The sequence below is a fragment of the Benincasa hispida genome, chromosome 9, assembly GCF_009727055.1.
Source record: "Benincasa hispida cultivar B227 chromosome 9, ASM972705v1, whole genome shotgun sequence".
In the NCBI taxonomy this organism is placed as follows: Eukaryota; Viridiplantae; Streptophyta; class Magnoliopsida; order Cucurbitales; family Cucurbitaceae; genus Benincasa; species Benincasa hispida.
Window position 1 is genome coordinate 6,599,112 of NC_052357.1, and position 14,973 is coordinate 6,614,084.

Sequence of the window (14,973 nt, forward strand, 5' to 3'; positions counted from 1 at the left end):
TTGTTCTCATCTAATTGCTCGATTTCATACAATCAAACAATAAAAGCATCAAAGATCTTAAATTAAGCATAAAACTAACTAAATTCTAAGCCTAGAAAATGCACTTTTGGGATGCGTCCACAACCTCAGCTCCACATTTTGATGGCCTTAGTCAACCTTTAATTGAATATTCACTTGGCAGCCCTTTTCTTCACTTGTTATCAAATGAATCTCGTGACATTTATATCATTATGCAGTAACTTCAAGAACGTAACACTGAGATTGATGAAGTATTGCAGGTGGTGCGGGCAGTTCTGACCAGGACTGGTATGGGTTTCTCCCCTCAAAGGTGAGATTGAACTTTTTTTAAAGTCGGAAAGGGAAAGACAATGGAGAGAGCTGGAGATGATATCTGGATGGGGGCTTGATTCTTTTTTTTTTTTTTTTTTATGGCTATGTGTTTTACTCTTATTTTGGTAGTTTGGTTGATTGGTTACGATTGGGTGGTGTTTGGCTAATTGAATGGCTTTGTTTGTTTCATTTTTGTTGTAAAGTCTTTTGCACTTGCAGTCATTACTGTTGTTGTTTAGACTTTATTTTTTACAATTCTTTGTTGATTGGTTATTGCATGATTATTCAGCCTTCAAAAAATCTGAGCCGATGGGGGAACTTGTTGGAGATTTGCTGATTGTCTCTATATTTTTCTAAGACGGCTGCTGGTGGTTTTGATGTCTTAAGATTTGTCTCAAAAAATACTATTTTCTACAGAATTTACTATTTCCTGCATAATTTTTTACTTTCCTAATCTGGAAATTATATGTAAAATATTTTTATTTCCAACTTTGGAAAATCTCAACAGTTATATTTTGATTGATATTTTCTTTATTTATGGCGCAACTTATTTTGACAGAAAGAAAATATTTTTCCTAAAAATTATTTCTTTATTTGGCCACAATTTTTAAAAGGAACTATTGGTTTTCATAGAGGCTTGTCGCATTTGTTCATCAAGATAGAGTATCTTTATTCTTGGTGGCCAATTGATGCAACATGGTGTTTTAATCTTTGCCCACTTTATTCCGCTAGTGTATCCATTGGTTGATTCATTCAAGAACTTGAAGATAACTTTTGGCTCAAGGAAAGCTTAAGGCATCTTTGAAGAGAAGAGATTCTCAATTTTAGGGGGAGCATAAGAGTTCATTCTCGAGAAGGATTTCTCCATCTTAGGAAGAACCTAAGATTCGTCGATGAAGGGAGTTCACCGAGTTACAAGGAAGATAATTAAGCAGAGAGGAGTCTCACACATTGTCAGAAGCCGAAATGTTCAACATTAATATTATCACACTTAAGGGGAGTCTAAGTACAATTGAGAGGAAGTCTCACATCTAGAAGAAGCCTAGGTGACTTGTGAGTTGCGCTCTATGTAAGTCATTGTAGTAATCGTTATATTCCATATAAGTACTACATTGTAATTGTTTAGCTCTTTAATATTAGAGGATTATCTTTCCTAGGCACATTGCCCCACAGACGTAGGTGGTTTATAGCCGAATTTGGTTACCAATTTCTTTGTGTCTTTACTTGTTTTCTTATTTATAGTGCTTGTCAATGCTTTCCGTTTAACATCCGTATTTTGAGTGATGAGTCATCCTATCACTTTTCAGCACTTAATGCACATCAACATTACTATTAAACAATTCAACAATCAAGTCTCGAGTTAAATTGATAATTAAAGTCTGCAAATTGGGGCTCGAAAACCAGGTAGACTCATCACAAGCTTCCTCCTCTTAAGGCACAAAGGGCCATAAACCCTTCCAGCAAAGAAGGGAAATCATCGACCATGGAAATCTCCAATTGACTAGAGGTGGAAAGTGGAGATGATGGAAAAGGAGAAGTACAACAGAGGTAGATCTGAGAGAGCGAGTTGAATAGATACCATTTGGTGATTTTCCATTTAAAGAAAATGTGGGGGTGGGGGAGAGAAAATTTCACAAATGACCCAAAACCCAAAAACTTTTCTACCAATGACTTCTTCCTAAAAACTTTTCTACCACTGACCTTTTCCCCATGCGAAATTCCAGAATTACACCTAAATTTTAAAAAGCCTTCAGATCGTTTGATGAACGTGCGTCTCTACGAATACTTTACAATGATAGGGTCTCCCTCCATTTCGTTCATTTCCTGATCGTTGAGAGAATATTAAGCGAGTGTTTAAAGAATATTAAGCGAGCGTTTAGATATTACTAAGCGATCAGATATAGATTACTAAGCGATTGTATAGAGAATACTAAGTAATCGTTTAGTTAACTGTTACGCGGTCGTTTAGACATCTGTTATGCGATCGTTTAGTTAATTGTTGTGCGATCGTTTAGATATCCATTATGTGATCGTTTGGCTAACTGTTACGCGATCGTTTAGTTTTTGTTATACGATCGTTTAGATATCTATTATGCATTCGTTTAGATATTTGTTATGCGATCGTTTAGTTTTTGTTATACGATCGTTTGGCTAACTGTTACGCAATCGTTTAGATATCTATTATGCGATCGTTTAGATATCTATTATGCGATAGTTTAGTTTTTGTTATACGATCGTTTAGGTTTTGTTATGCGATCGTTTAGATTTTATTATGCAATTGTTTAGATAAATTTATGCTAAATTTATAGAATACAATTGGTTTTGTACATTTAACTAAGCAATCGTTTAGATAAATTTGTGCTAAAATTACATATTGTACAGTATAAATTTGTATAATATAATTGGTGTTGTATAGAAAAAACGAAACAAAAATTACATATTGTTTAGTCTAGATGGGCCAATGCCATGTGTTATCAATGTTTGTCTACATGTTTTCTTGTTATGCCCTCTCTGACCACATCATGTACACCTGTGTATATGTCATGGCTCCTCTCCAATTGAAGGTATCTGAACGGTTTGACGTCGACCTACACTTGCTACCTTTTACAGTGGTAGAATTAGTTCAAAATCTCCAACATCTCCAACATATGGTCTTCGAACCCATTCTTGACTGTGTTCGACTGGGAAGATTGGTTCGGCGTAAGCAACAAACACACACTCAACTGTAAACTATTTTATACAGAATGTTTGAACATTAATGTTTCTCAGGGTCACTATAGATATTGCATGGGAGCACGGGATCTCAAGGCAATTAAACTCCATACACGTACATGTCCGTGAACGAAGATCAACCAACCCCCCCAAATATCCATCGTCCACATTAATTATATCCATATCCACAGGAGAAACATGATATGTTCTAGACATCAATTTTGATTCCTTAAGAATACTCATTGCATAATCAGTTACAATGTTTGTGCAATATTCATTGTACTATATTTGTCGTCATCTTGTCATACCTACAATGGACTTGATAAATCCTTGCCCACTGTTGTAATCCAACCTCCTCAAGATAGGCCGTCACACCAGGATATTGATGGAGCTTAGCCCAATACATCTGAAAGTCAGACATTCTATAAGCTTTTGCCGTTAGGTAGAAGTGTGGGATTATGTCCTTATTCTTGAATTTGTCCACCAAATTGTTCCGAATATGGTATATACACAAAACATGAAATGCATCAGAAAATATACTTGCAACAGCCTTTGCAATTGAGATGTGACGATCTGATATAATCACTAGATTGGGAACGTCTCCTATCGAAACCTTCAAATGAGTCATGAACCAAGTCCATGATGCAACGTTCTCATCATCTACAATACTGAAGGCGATAGGATATATGTTGTTATTTCCATCGATACACGTTGTTATTAACAACATACCTTCGTATTTCTCATGCAAATAGGTCCCATCAACAACGATTACTGGGCGGATGCAATTTAGAAAACCCCTAATACACGGACCAAGTACCATGAAGACGTACTTAAAGTATTATCCATCCTCTACTTCAACCTCAAATATGGTACCTGGATTTGCAAGCTTAAGTGCCTCGCCATATGCCCTAACAATAGCATATGATCCTTCTGGCGACCCTCATGCATACACCAATTTGTACTCTCTAGCACGATAAGCCCGTCCGTAGGTAATGTTCACTCCATAATCTCGTCAGACATCCTCAATTATATCCCTTGAGCGGTAGGTTCTACCAACTTGTTCATATTTGGACTTGATTAAGTGTCCAATAATACAACTTTTTGCTTGTCGATGATTACCAGTTCTCATTTCAAGAGAACATGTATGTTTGCTGGGATATTTCGTCACTTTGAAAGAATAAATTTATTTCATTCTTTTTGCACGGACCCTCCACTTGCATTCCTCCACCAAACACCGGATAGTTAGTAAGTTATTTGTTAACTTTTTTACATGGTAGTCAAAGTTCTTTCTTATTGCAAGCATTGATAACTTAACTGACAAGTCATATTTCAAAAAGAAAATTTGACCAACCTTTATACCTCGTTATTCAAACAGTCATGAGGTATTGTGATGAAGTCGTCATACAATGGGCCCTCTGATGGTCTAGGTATATCAACAAATGGTTCGGTTGGAACAGTGGAATGCATTAGAACCGAAGGCATCACAATTGGTGGAACGGGAGCAGGTGGGGTTGGAACATGGATGTTAGGTGTTGGAGAAGTTTGTAGACCTGAAGATTGTCCATATCCATGCTCAGTATTGAATTGTGAAGTACATATGGGTTCACTGTTCCGACCGAACCAAGCTTCACTTTGGTCATCCCCTAAGTTACATGGCTCAATATGATCATCAAGTGAAGACATGGTATGAATTGGATTGGGTTGATCGGTTGGATTTCAATGTTAGTACATATTGTCCATGTGTACTCCATAACTTTCACAAGGTGTAACTGATACAAATAACGAAATTCGGGATGCATCACTGCCTTCTAAAAAGAAGCTAAGATCTTCATCGTCGACTATGTCAATTGGAAGAGTCGGGACCAATAGATTGTAGCAACATTTGATGTGTATATCAAACATATCCAGATCAATATTCAGTCGTTGGTCCATCATACTCACTAATTCATTGATTGTTATATCATTTTTTTACTTTCAGACCTTTCATATGACAACCAACATAATTTCTTTTGAACTTATCCCAATCCCCACCAAATCGTACAAAGATGAGAAGTGGCGTCATTGATCTACAATAGGATAAACAAATCATTGATAAGTGAACGATCATTTATACATTACTATGCTATCGTGTATAAATTACTATGGGATCGTGTATAAATTACTATGGGATCGTGTATAAATTACTATGTGATTGTGTATACATGACTATGTGATCATGTATACATTACTATGCGATCATTTATACATTACTATGCGATCGTGTATAAATTACTACATAATCGTTTATAATTTACTATACAATCGGGTAGTAAACGATTGTCTAGTAATGTATAAATGATCGCATAGTAATGTATAAATGATTGCATAGTAATGTATAAATGATCATATTGTAATTTAATGCTAAACGTCACTTATATTGTAATTAACGATTGTGTATATATTACTACACGATCGTTTATAATTTACTAAACGATCTGTATAAATTACTACACGATCGTTTATAATTTACTAAACGATCGTGTATAAATTACTACACGATCATTTATAATTTACTATACGATGGTATTGTTATTTATGAACGATCATGTAGTAATTTATACATGATCGCATAGTAAAAGATTGCATAGTAATATATAAACGATTGCATGGTAATGTATAAACAACCGCATAGTAATGTATAAACGATCGTATTGTAATTTAATGCTAAACGACACTTATTATGAAAGCGATCTAGGAGAAGAAATTGTACATTGAATGAAGGACTGAAGAAACCGTTGAAAGAAGAAGAAATGTGGACTGAATCTGACGATGAAAGCGATCAACGAATATGTTGGGCTGAAACTCTGAGAGAAAGCTACGAGAGAACAATGAAAGAATTTCGTAGGAAGTTCGATGACAGAAAATGAATAATGAGAGTGACGTTCCATTCTCTTCAATGCTATTGGAAGAATATTAGTTGGGAATAAATGTTTTGGTGGAATGTTGGTGGTGTATTGAATGCACATTGAATGAAGGGCTAAAGAAATCGTTGAAGGAAGAAATGTGGTGCGATCTGAAGGCCTTTTAAAAACTGGGGGTAATTTTAAAATTTCTCATGGGCAAAAGGTCAGTGGTAGAAAAGTTTTTAGGTTTTGGTTCATCTTGTGAAATTTTCCGTGGGGGAGAGAAGGAAGAAAGAGCATGCCTGGAAAGAGAAGGACAAACTTGGAATATATGAAAATTTTAAAAACCTAAACGGTAGGTATGTGTCCTATATGCGATTAATTTTAAAAAGTGATATATTAGTAGATATTTTGACTAATTGTGTTGTTTGTTATAATTTTCCTTTAACAATTTCAAAATTACCTCTAAACATGTACTTAATTATCGTCCAAACTGATTTGGTTTATGAACGTTTCAAGATTTAATATATAAAATCACAAATCTCATTCGATGTTTATTCAAATTGAATGTAATGAAGAGTATAAATCGATACACTTACAAAAGTTAAAGGGTAAATGTTTTAAATGACAAAACTACTGGAAATATTTTCAGACACTAATATACAGTGATATTTTGCTATATTTGTAAATACACTCATTTTTCTACTTGAAAACAAAACAATCGAAAGTTAAAAGTCTAAATTAATATAGTTATTAGTTCATGATTTTAATTGATATAATCCAAAAGTTTAGGGTATACATTAATATTTTTCCAAAAGAAATATAAGTGCTTATTTTCGTTATAAATGAGTAATTTTAAAATTTACTACAACATTAATTTACGTTTTAGAATAAAAAATAAAATATTATATTGTACCGTAACGAAGGGGTTTTTTATGAAATAAACCAAACAACTTAATTAAAAAATATATCCATTCAAATCACTTGAATTGTTAAAACATCTTAACGGTAATTGGCATAGTCTTCCTCATATTGAAGTTTCTTCTTCTTGAATATTAAAGTTAACCTCTTAAATACACTTAAAAACCCTATAAAATACTTTTAAAGGCATTGAAATTTGAAAAAATAAACGTCAAAATGATCGACCTTGAAGTCAAAGGTTCAATTCTCTCGCCTCATGTGACTAAACTCTTATCAACCACATCCCCTTGATGTTTGATTTGATGTTAAAATTTAAAATTATATTTTTAAGTGTTTGGGTCAAAATACTTCATTGAGAAAACATTTTATGTTATTATCAAACGTAATAATTTTGAGCAAAGCGTAACCTTTTACACACGATTAAAGTGAGAGTTTAAATCTTCAATCTCTTGAAAGGAAGTAAAGAGTTATTTCATATTAAGAATAAAAACACTTTCAATCATATAATTACTAAAAGCACTCTCAAACAAACCTTTCATTTAAAACAACACAACTTCGTCTCCATTCTCTTAGACCACAAAATTTATAGCAAATCCATTCTAAACTTTTCAACTAATCACCAGAATAAGAGATGAGACTATGCAAATTGAACATAAAATTAATGGTTGGATCCTCTACCTTACAATTGTTGTTGCAAATAAAAATACGAGGATAAATATACTATTTTCACCTTATGAACAAGATTAAAATATATATATATCTTTTAATATATTATGTATTGTTAACATCAGAAGCATTCACATAATTCAAAGCAGCAATTAAAGATTTCACAGCAGGCAAGAGCGGCAGTGAGTTGTGTAAAAGCCACAACGCACCTGTCATTCATGTACATACAAGACTTTATGAAACACAAGCAACAGAATCGGTCGATCAATCTTCCACAGCAATTTGTAGCGGCTTTTACCAACAGATCTGTAGCTTGAGATGGCTTTATTTCCTTACCTGGCTGGATATTCTCGGCGGTTGCGGCCAAGTTCCCAAACCCAACGCCTTGGTTCCCTAATAAAATTATCTTTTGCCCCTTCCATTCTACCTTGTTCGACTTTGACAAGTCAAATCTCTTACGCATCTGTTTTATGCAACAATATGGAATCGGTAAGTTGGTGTTTTGGTAAGAAGCTAGTGTTGAGAAAAACCGAAAAACCTCTCATTTCTACCTCAAAAATAAGCAACTATGTCAAAAATCTCTACTTGACCCTAATTACAAGAGCACTCTCTCAAATCATTATACCACTCACACAATTGAACTAATATACCAAGTTTAAAGTGCTTCAAATTGGGATTACTTAAAACCAAAGGCATAGGATCTTTTTATAGTGTTTGGATTCAATCATTATTTTTTTAACCTTTTAGATGTGGGACAACTGCTCTTCTAATGTTTTGCCTAAACTTAAAAGTTAGTGGCTTAAATGAGCAAGTTTCTTGGAGGAAGGCAAAAGGAGAGGATTTCAGAACTCTAATGAATATGGGTTGTAAAAGAATCCCAAATGGTTGGAAAGTTGGAATTTTATCTTATTGAATGTGACTATTGATTGGGTTGTTATACAGTCAGAAGTTCGGATTCTTACTCTCATTTCACTCAGAGTTATATAGTATATCATAGTCTTGATTTATCTCTCATACATCAGACATTATAAAAGGATTCCTAGAGATATTCTTCCGGCCGCTCAAATATACTCATGAAAACGAGGGTAGATTCCTGAAGTTTAGAGGAAATCTTACCTCTTGTGAGATAATGGATAGTGGAGCTTTTTTCCCTTCGGTGGCCAGCATTAGAATCAAACGCGTATACTCGGACGGAAACCCGGTTTGTTTGCTCATTTTTGCAACCTGGAAGAGGCAAATCAAACAGAGTTAAACCGGGATTAGATAAACTAACATTATTGTGAATGATACATACTCAACATTCATGAATGATGAACATTATACTCAATTTTCTTCTATTTCGATAGCAGGGTAAAAGGCTCAAGGGATACATCCAACCACTCCAAAGCTCAAAAGCTTAAGTTCATACAAGCTAAGAAATTAGTACAACACTTTGCTATTTGTTGAAATGCAATCTGGTTTGTGGCACTTCGAACTGCGTTATATAAATTCTCTAATCTTAGAGGACCCTTAATTATATAATTTGTATCATTCTCTCTAATAGAATTATTCTCCCTCTATCTATGGACATAACTAACATACTATTAGTGGACCACGTAAACTTTTGTGTTGATCTCTTTTGTTTTACGTTTTCTATTCATCTTTGATTGTCGATTCTTAACACTATTATTAGTTAGAGAGAAAAACATTCAGGGATTTAAAACACAAAAAGTATTTTCATTCAGATACTACAATAAGTGTTAACCTAAAAGCTGACCGAATTACCATAAATTTAATATCTTTGTATCAACTAGAAGGAAAACACTTTAAAATTTTCATCCACCATGACCATTATGGTTGACCCGATAAACAACTAGCCACGTTATAGCGACGAACCTTATCTTGGAGGTCCTTGCTTTCTAATAACCATGCATGTGAAGTCACTACATCAATTTGTCGTCTCGCAAGCACCTGCAGTGGAAGAAGGGGTAAGAGAAGGGAGGGCCTTGTCAAAAGAGTGCGCAATACAATTTTCAGTACGAAGACCAGTAGTTGACTCAGACATATAATCCAATATATAGCAAGGGCGAAGATTTGTCTTCTAAAAGATAATTATGATACTAAAATTGTATGTCGGCGAAAGAAACCCCAAAAGAAAATTATGATTGATCATCATTTCTACTAATTCATTAACAAATAGTATATGTAGGAGGAAGGAAGAACCACTACCCTATCAAGAAGCAGTTCTTTCGCTCTTTGAGCTTTGAGATGAATTGTGGAATTGCTCATATCTGCTGAGGTTCCACTAACTTTGAACGAATCTGGAAAGCTTCCATTGTATCGGCCTGATATTATCAATGGGCTTCCAAATGCAAGGTCTGGAATTTGAGTCGGAAACAACTACACAAAATCATCATGTTGGAAAGGAATGTCAAGAATAAGATGCAGTCAGAAAATAATAAGATAGTTTCTATGTGGAAGAAAGAAAGCAACTTTAAAAAAGTACAACTGACAACAGAAAGGAGTTGTTCAAGAATTGTGAACCTCAAATGAATCAAGATGCTTGAAAGCATCCACGGTGATGTTGGCGAGAAAGAGCGATGAGGCTTTTGTGAATAATGTCTGGAACCGAGAATCAATCAAATCTGTCAAAATAGTGAATGCTAAGTAAAAACATACTTGAATCTAGCACATTTCCTATACTTTTTTTTTTTTTTTGTCAGAATAGGAGAAGAAATTATATGGATGAACAATTTTTTTGAAATAATTGAAAATTGAAAACATGAACGGCTCTTGCTTTTAACACAACCTCCAAACCAGAAGGACCATGGCTAATTTCGTATGTTTTATCTACAAAGATTTTGTTCAGAAGACCGATAGGAATCTCTACCTCGCAGTTATGGAACCAAAATTTGTTCCTTTCGAAACGATTTATTGCTTCAATTCAAGAAAATTACGAGAGTGGCAGAAGAACAACGGAAGGCCGTGGTAAATTTTTTCCGATCATTAACATCAATGACGAAACCTAGTCAGAGAGAGAGATATTCACCTACATCATAAGCAGCATCATAAATCCCTCTTCCAATTTCCGATAGCATTTGTAGGAAGTAATGGTTACAAAATGTACCTGAGAAAAGCTTTAAACATCAATAAACGTAAATTTCAGATCGAATGCAAGTAACTGTTCACATTTTAGATAAGCCAAATTAATTGGCGGAAGCAGCTAATGAGCGAAAGAAAACCATAAAATGTGGTGAAGTTGACTACCCCACAGTGAAAAAGGGGAAATTGAAGAGAATAATAATGCAACTGCCCTAAGAAGACGTGCGATAGATCAAATGTTCTTTTCCCCAAATTATTATGTAGGTTAAACTCAAAATAGTTTTGTAAATTCAACAGTTATAGGGCCCTGCCCTGAGCGTGTCCTACGATTTGACAATAATTGAAGCAATATAGCCATCGATTTGATTCACCTTTTGTGGGTCCTCTATAATGTTAGGAGGCTAACTCTTTCTCTTCAAGGACTTGAATTTAAGCAGAACTTAAAGATTAATTGGGATTGATTTTTTATTTAAAGGTTTTTACTCAGGACGTCAACTATTTCTTAGAATGAATATACATTAAGAACAGTACGGCTTTTCTTACCGATACCAAAAGTACACAAACGAGGAGAGATTGTATTCCCCTTCTTCAAAGAAGCTTTCACAAGATTACATATTTCTCTCTCATTAGCAACAGAACCATCGGTAATGAGAAAAATGAGGGGGATTGAATTGCCAGTTTCAGCCAACATCTTTATAGCCTGCAATAGAATAACACTGTGAACCAACCCCTCTATGAAGATGTCCAAGTGAAAAATAATGTTAAACACAACTTAATTGCCAACTAAACATAATTCATTTGGTGCCAAAGTGAACTTGACTAAATGGTATTGACATAGACTATGTTCCTAGAAGTTGGAGTTCAATCCCCCATCCCCACAGTTGTACTAAAAAAAACATAATTCATTTGGTTAAAAGATTGTAATCTTCTAACAGTCGAAAGTTCAAATTCCAACCATACAATTGTAATGTCATAATTTCATTTCCTTAAGAACACGAACTTACTTAATTCTCGATTGGAAGGTAATGTAGTTAATGCTTATGGGCTAAGATTACCTGTTCAACCGGAAGCAGGATGTTAGTACCACCATTAGTTACTAAATTAGCGTCAATCCATTCTGTTGCCCTTGTAATTGCTTCTTTGGTTGCTTGCTCCATCGATAATGAAAATAATTTAGTATCTCCGTTGAACCCTATTATGTTAAATGCATCTTCAGGATTCAACTTTGAAAGTGATGCAAGCACTGCACGCTTTGTACTCTCGATAGGACCATCCTTCATGCTTCCACTTATGTCTATAATAAATACTACTTTTCTGAAAACCTAACAAAGAAACAGAGAGACGTTAAAATAGGACCTACCAAATCAATAGCACAAAATAAATGGTCAGCCAACCAAAGAAAAAAGAAGGGTCTGGACTAGATACTCTCGGAGAGGTATAAAGGCAGTTAGTTGAGCAAATAGTACGTTTCAGTTTATTTCACCTCCCAATAATGCGTTTCAAATTTTTCGATTAACCAAAAAGCTGTGAATCTTAGGTTTCGACTACGGTTCCAAATTATATAATGTTCACATTAATTAAAAATGTTAATAAAAGAACTGGAAACTAACAAACTTTCTGATTCATTTTGTAAAATAATTGACATACATTTCTTTGTTGAAATTTGAGGTTCAAAATTTTCATGTCCCACATTTTTTTACTAAATAAAAATAGAAAGAGAACGACAACAAACCTGCCGGTTGTGGTTCTGGCCAGGAAAAATGTACAGACAAAACATCTCTCTTTGATCAAAATCATGAAGAGACGGCGATTGGAGTAGCACACCACCAAACAAGTCACTAGGAGAAATCTGCCAAAACGGTAGAAACTAAACTTTAACATGCAGCATTTTGCAACGAGTAAAGTTTTGCTTTTCTCAAAACCAGAAATTCTTCCAATTTTCCTCTAAAATACAAAGAAATGATTCTTACTGAGTATGAAAGATCGAAATCCATATTTGACCATGCTGAGACCTCTGCCTCATTGGAGAAACTTAAGTTGCCAACTTCGCGCCTTAGTATCTTGAAGGTGATAAAGGGGGGAAAAAAATCAGTCATATTCGGTAAATTATGAAACTAATGTTATCTGGTGAGACTTTTGTATTACCTTCATCGGATGGCTTGTATGTTTGCATACAACTTCTGACGAAATACCGGAATTTATATGCAATAAGATCTTTTGGCTATTCTTGACTTTTTTGCCAGGAGGAACTAAATAAGCTGGAAAATGGAAAGGTACACTTAGACAGAAGAGATCATCAAAGTATGGTATTCTCTGGGACCAGTTGATTCGAACTGAAAGAGTGCCGCCACCATCAACCTAAAGCACAATTGTATCTAATTTACCCTTGAGGTGGAACGAACAACAAATAATGATGAAAAACATATTACATATACAGGATTAAAGCGAAGTAACCTTGGGAATTTTTAATGTGTATATCCGGCGCCCTTTCAGAAACTTTCCATCTTCAGATTTTGCCAGTTTTTCTATAGCTTCTGCGTCTTCCATGGAGACTAATTCAGTGCGATGTGACGTTCCAGTAACATCGACTTCAACACCTAGAAGTGAACCCTGTTAGCCACAATGTTTTCTTCAGAACGAAAAACAAAAAATGGAAAATCGAAGGATAGGGACTTATGCAGCTTGTTTATGAAAACGCAAGTCCCAAAAAATTGGAGGAAGAATTTAACAATCGAATCAACCACTCTTTTAACATTCTCAGGTTTACGATCAACGAAGAGAAGCTCTGTTGCGTTTGATTGATGAATTAACCTTGCAGAATCTCAATCAAAATAACATTGGAGTCAACTTGAAAGACAAACTTCAAATCGATTTAAGACTCCAAAGCAATTTCAGAATGCAAAACTTCACAGAGCATTTTCACAATCGAATTCCAGATATACCTACGTAGCTACAGCTGCAATAAGAGTAATTCCAGAACAATTCACTCAAACAATCTCTCCAGTTCGCGCGAGGAATCGGGACTAGAGATTGACCAATAAGACCAAAACCAATAAATTCAACATTTCAGCATATAACGAAGAAAAAACTCGCTACCTGCTCTCCCATCGGCACCGCAATAAGGCACTCACAGCTTTTCCCTGCCATCACGCAATGCACGCGCCATGTTCCGCTAACGCCAATGAACGCAGTATCGAAACAGCAATCGATTTCCATGGAAACTCCATTCATATGCAGCGGAATCAACGCCGGCGGTACACAGCGCCCGTGCACGTAAGGCTGGTAGCTTGGAACATCCGGATTGTCCACAATTGTCGGCTCCGGTATGACGGCGTACACCATCGGAGCCGTCGGAAGGTAATCCTCCGATACTCTAGACATCTGCCGCGCTAAAGCCGCCGGCGCCGATCCTTTTCCATAGTAAATTCGCTTGGACAAATGAAGACCGTACTCAACACAGTTGGAAAACTCAGTGGCCATGGTGGATGAAAACTTGGAAGAAATGTGGAGAGAGATATTTATGTAAAGAAGAGAAAGACAATTGAAGAGAAAGATAAAGGGAAAAGGAGAGTAGATGAAAATATGAGCCGTACGGTAGCCATTAATGGGATGGTGAGATTCAGGTATACGAGTTGGAAGTGAAAAACAGTGACGATGAAGATGAATTTTATTTTCTTATTTTCTTATTTTTCTTTTTTCTTGTATCGGACAAAAAACGGAGGGAAAATATTGCTTTTAAAACTAATTGGCCAATGGTCTTGCACCACGTGGATTAATTGAGAACGCCTCCGCCGGATTGATGCGATGCCAATTGAGGAAGTTACGTTGTTAACCTTAGTTAAAATAATCTGCTGCGATATACCATAAGTTCTGTACCGTACCCTTCATTATGAGATCTTGCCACGTCACGTGCTTGGTTTTTTCGGTCTTTTTAACACTTAGGGAAAATTACATTTTTAATTCGCAAGTTTGAATAATTATGTATATTTGTGATCCTTAAGTCTAGTTTTTAAAAATATGTTCAAAAGAGTTTTTTTTTTATTATTTCATATAATTATTTAAAATAGAAAAAAAATCATAATCTTTTTAACATTGCTGGTCTAAAAAAACTAAATAAGTAAATATTAAAAATGTACATTTGAAAAATTCACATAATAAAATGGTGTATTCTAAAAAACTTAGGACCTATTTGTCAGAGAATTTGACAACATAAATTTAAAAATAAAGGATTAAATGAAACAATATTGTATTTCGTGTTTTCAAATATGTATTTGATGACATAATTTATAAATTGAATTCTAATCTAAACAATTGTAAACTAGTTGTTGCCCACTAAATATTAGTTGACAATAAATTGTTGTTAATTTATTTATGAACATGT

General features: G+C 34.9%; 1 protein-coding gene across 2 annotated transcripts; it reads right to left on the bottom strand.

Moving 5' to 3' along the window:
* Positions 1-7,568: 7,568 nt before the first annotated feature.
* LOC120086108 (von Willebrand factor A domain-containing protein 5A) lies at positions 7,569-14,250 on the bottom strand. Of its 2 annotated transcripts, none has more exons than XM_039042553.1 (13): positions 13,689-14,250; positions 13,047-13,202; positions 12,738-12,950; positions 12,563-12,652; positions 12,325-12,441; positions 11,648-11,914; positions 11,136-11,292; positions 10,540-10,617; positions 10,035-10,135; positions 9,720-9,890; positions 9,387-9,461; positions 8,628-8,735; positions 7,569-7,974 (listed from the first exon to the last, which is right to left on the bottom strand). In XM_039042553.1, the coding sequence occupies exons 1-13, from the start codon at positions 14,070-14,072 to the stop codon at positions 7,633-7,635; spliced, it is 2,259 nt and encodes a 752-aa protein (XP_038898481.1). In that variant the 5' UTR covers positions 14,073-14,250; the 3' UTR covers positions 7,569-7,632. The 2 variants fall into 2 exon arrangements, with proteins under 2 accessions (XP_038898481.1, XP_038898482.1); XM_039042554.1 differs by having other exon boundaries at positions 13,047-13,189; positions 13,689-13,825.
* Between the last annotated feature and the right edge of the window lie 723 nt (positions 14,251-14,973).

What these genes read in the sequence shown, in the direction of transcription:
- LOC120086108 (XM_039042553.1), bottom strand. Translation starts at nt 14,072, where the DNA reads ATGGCCACTGAGTTTTCCAACTGTGTTGAGTACGGTCTTCATTTGTCC. An exon ending in TGATGCTGCTTATGATGTAG is followed by an intron (nt 10,136 to 10,539) that starts GTGAATATCTCT and finishes CTATTTTGACAG; the next exon opens with ATTTGATTGATTCTCGGTTC. An exon ending in TATCCATTATCTCACAAGAG is followed by an intron (nt 7,975 to 8,627) that starts GTAAGATTTCCT and finishes TGCATAAAACAG; the next exon opens with ATGCGTAAGAGATTTGACTT.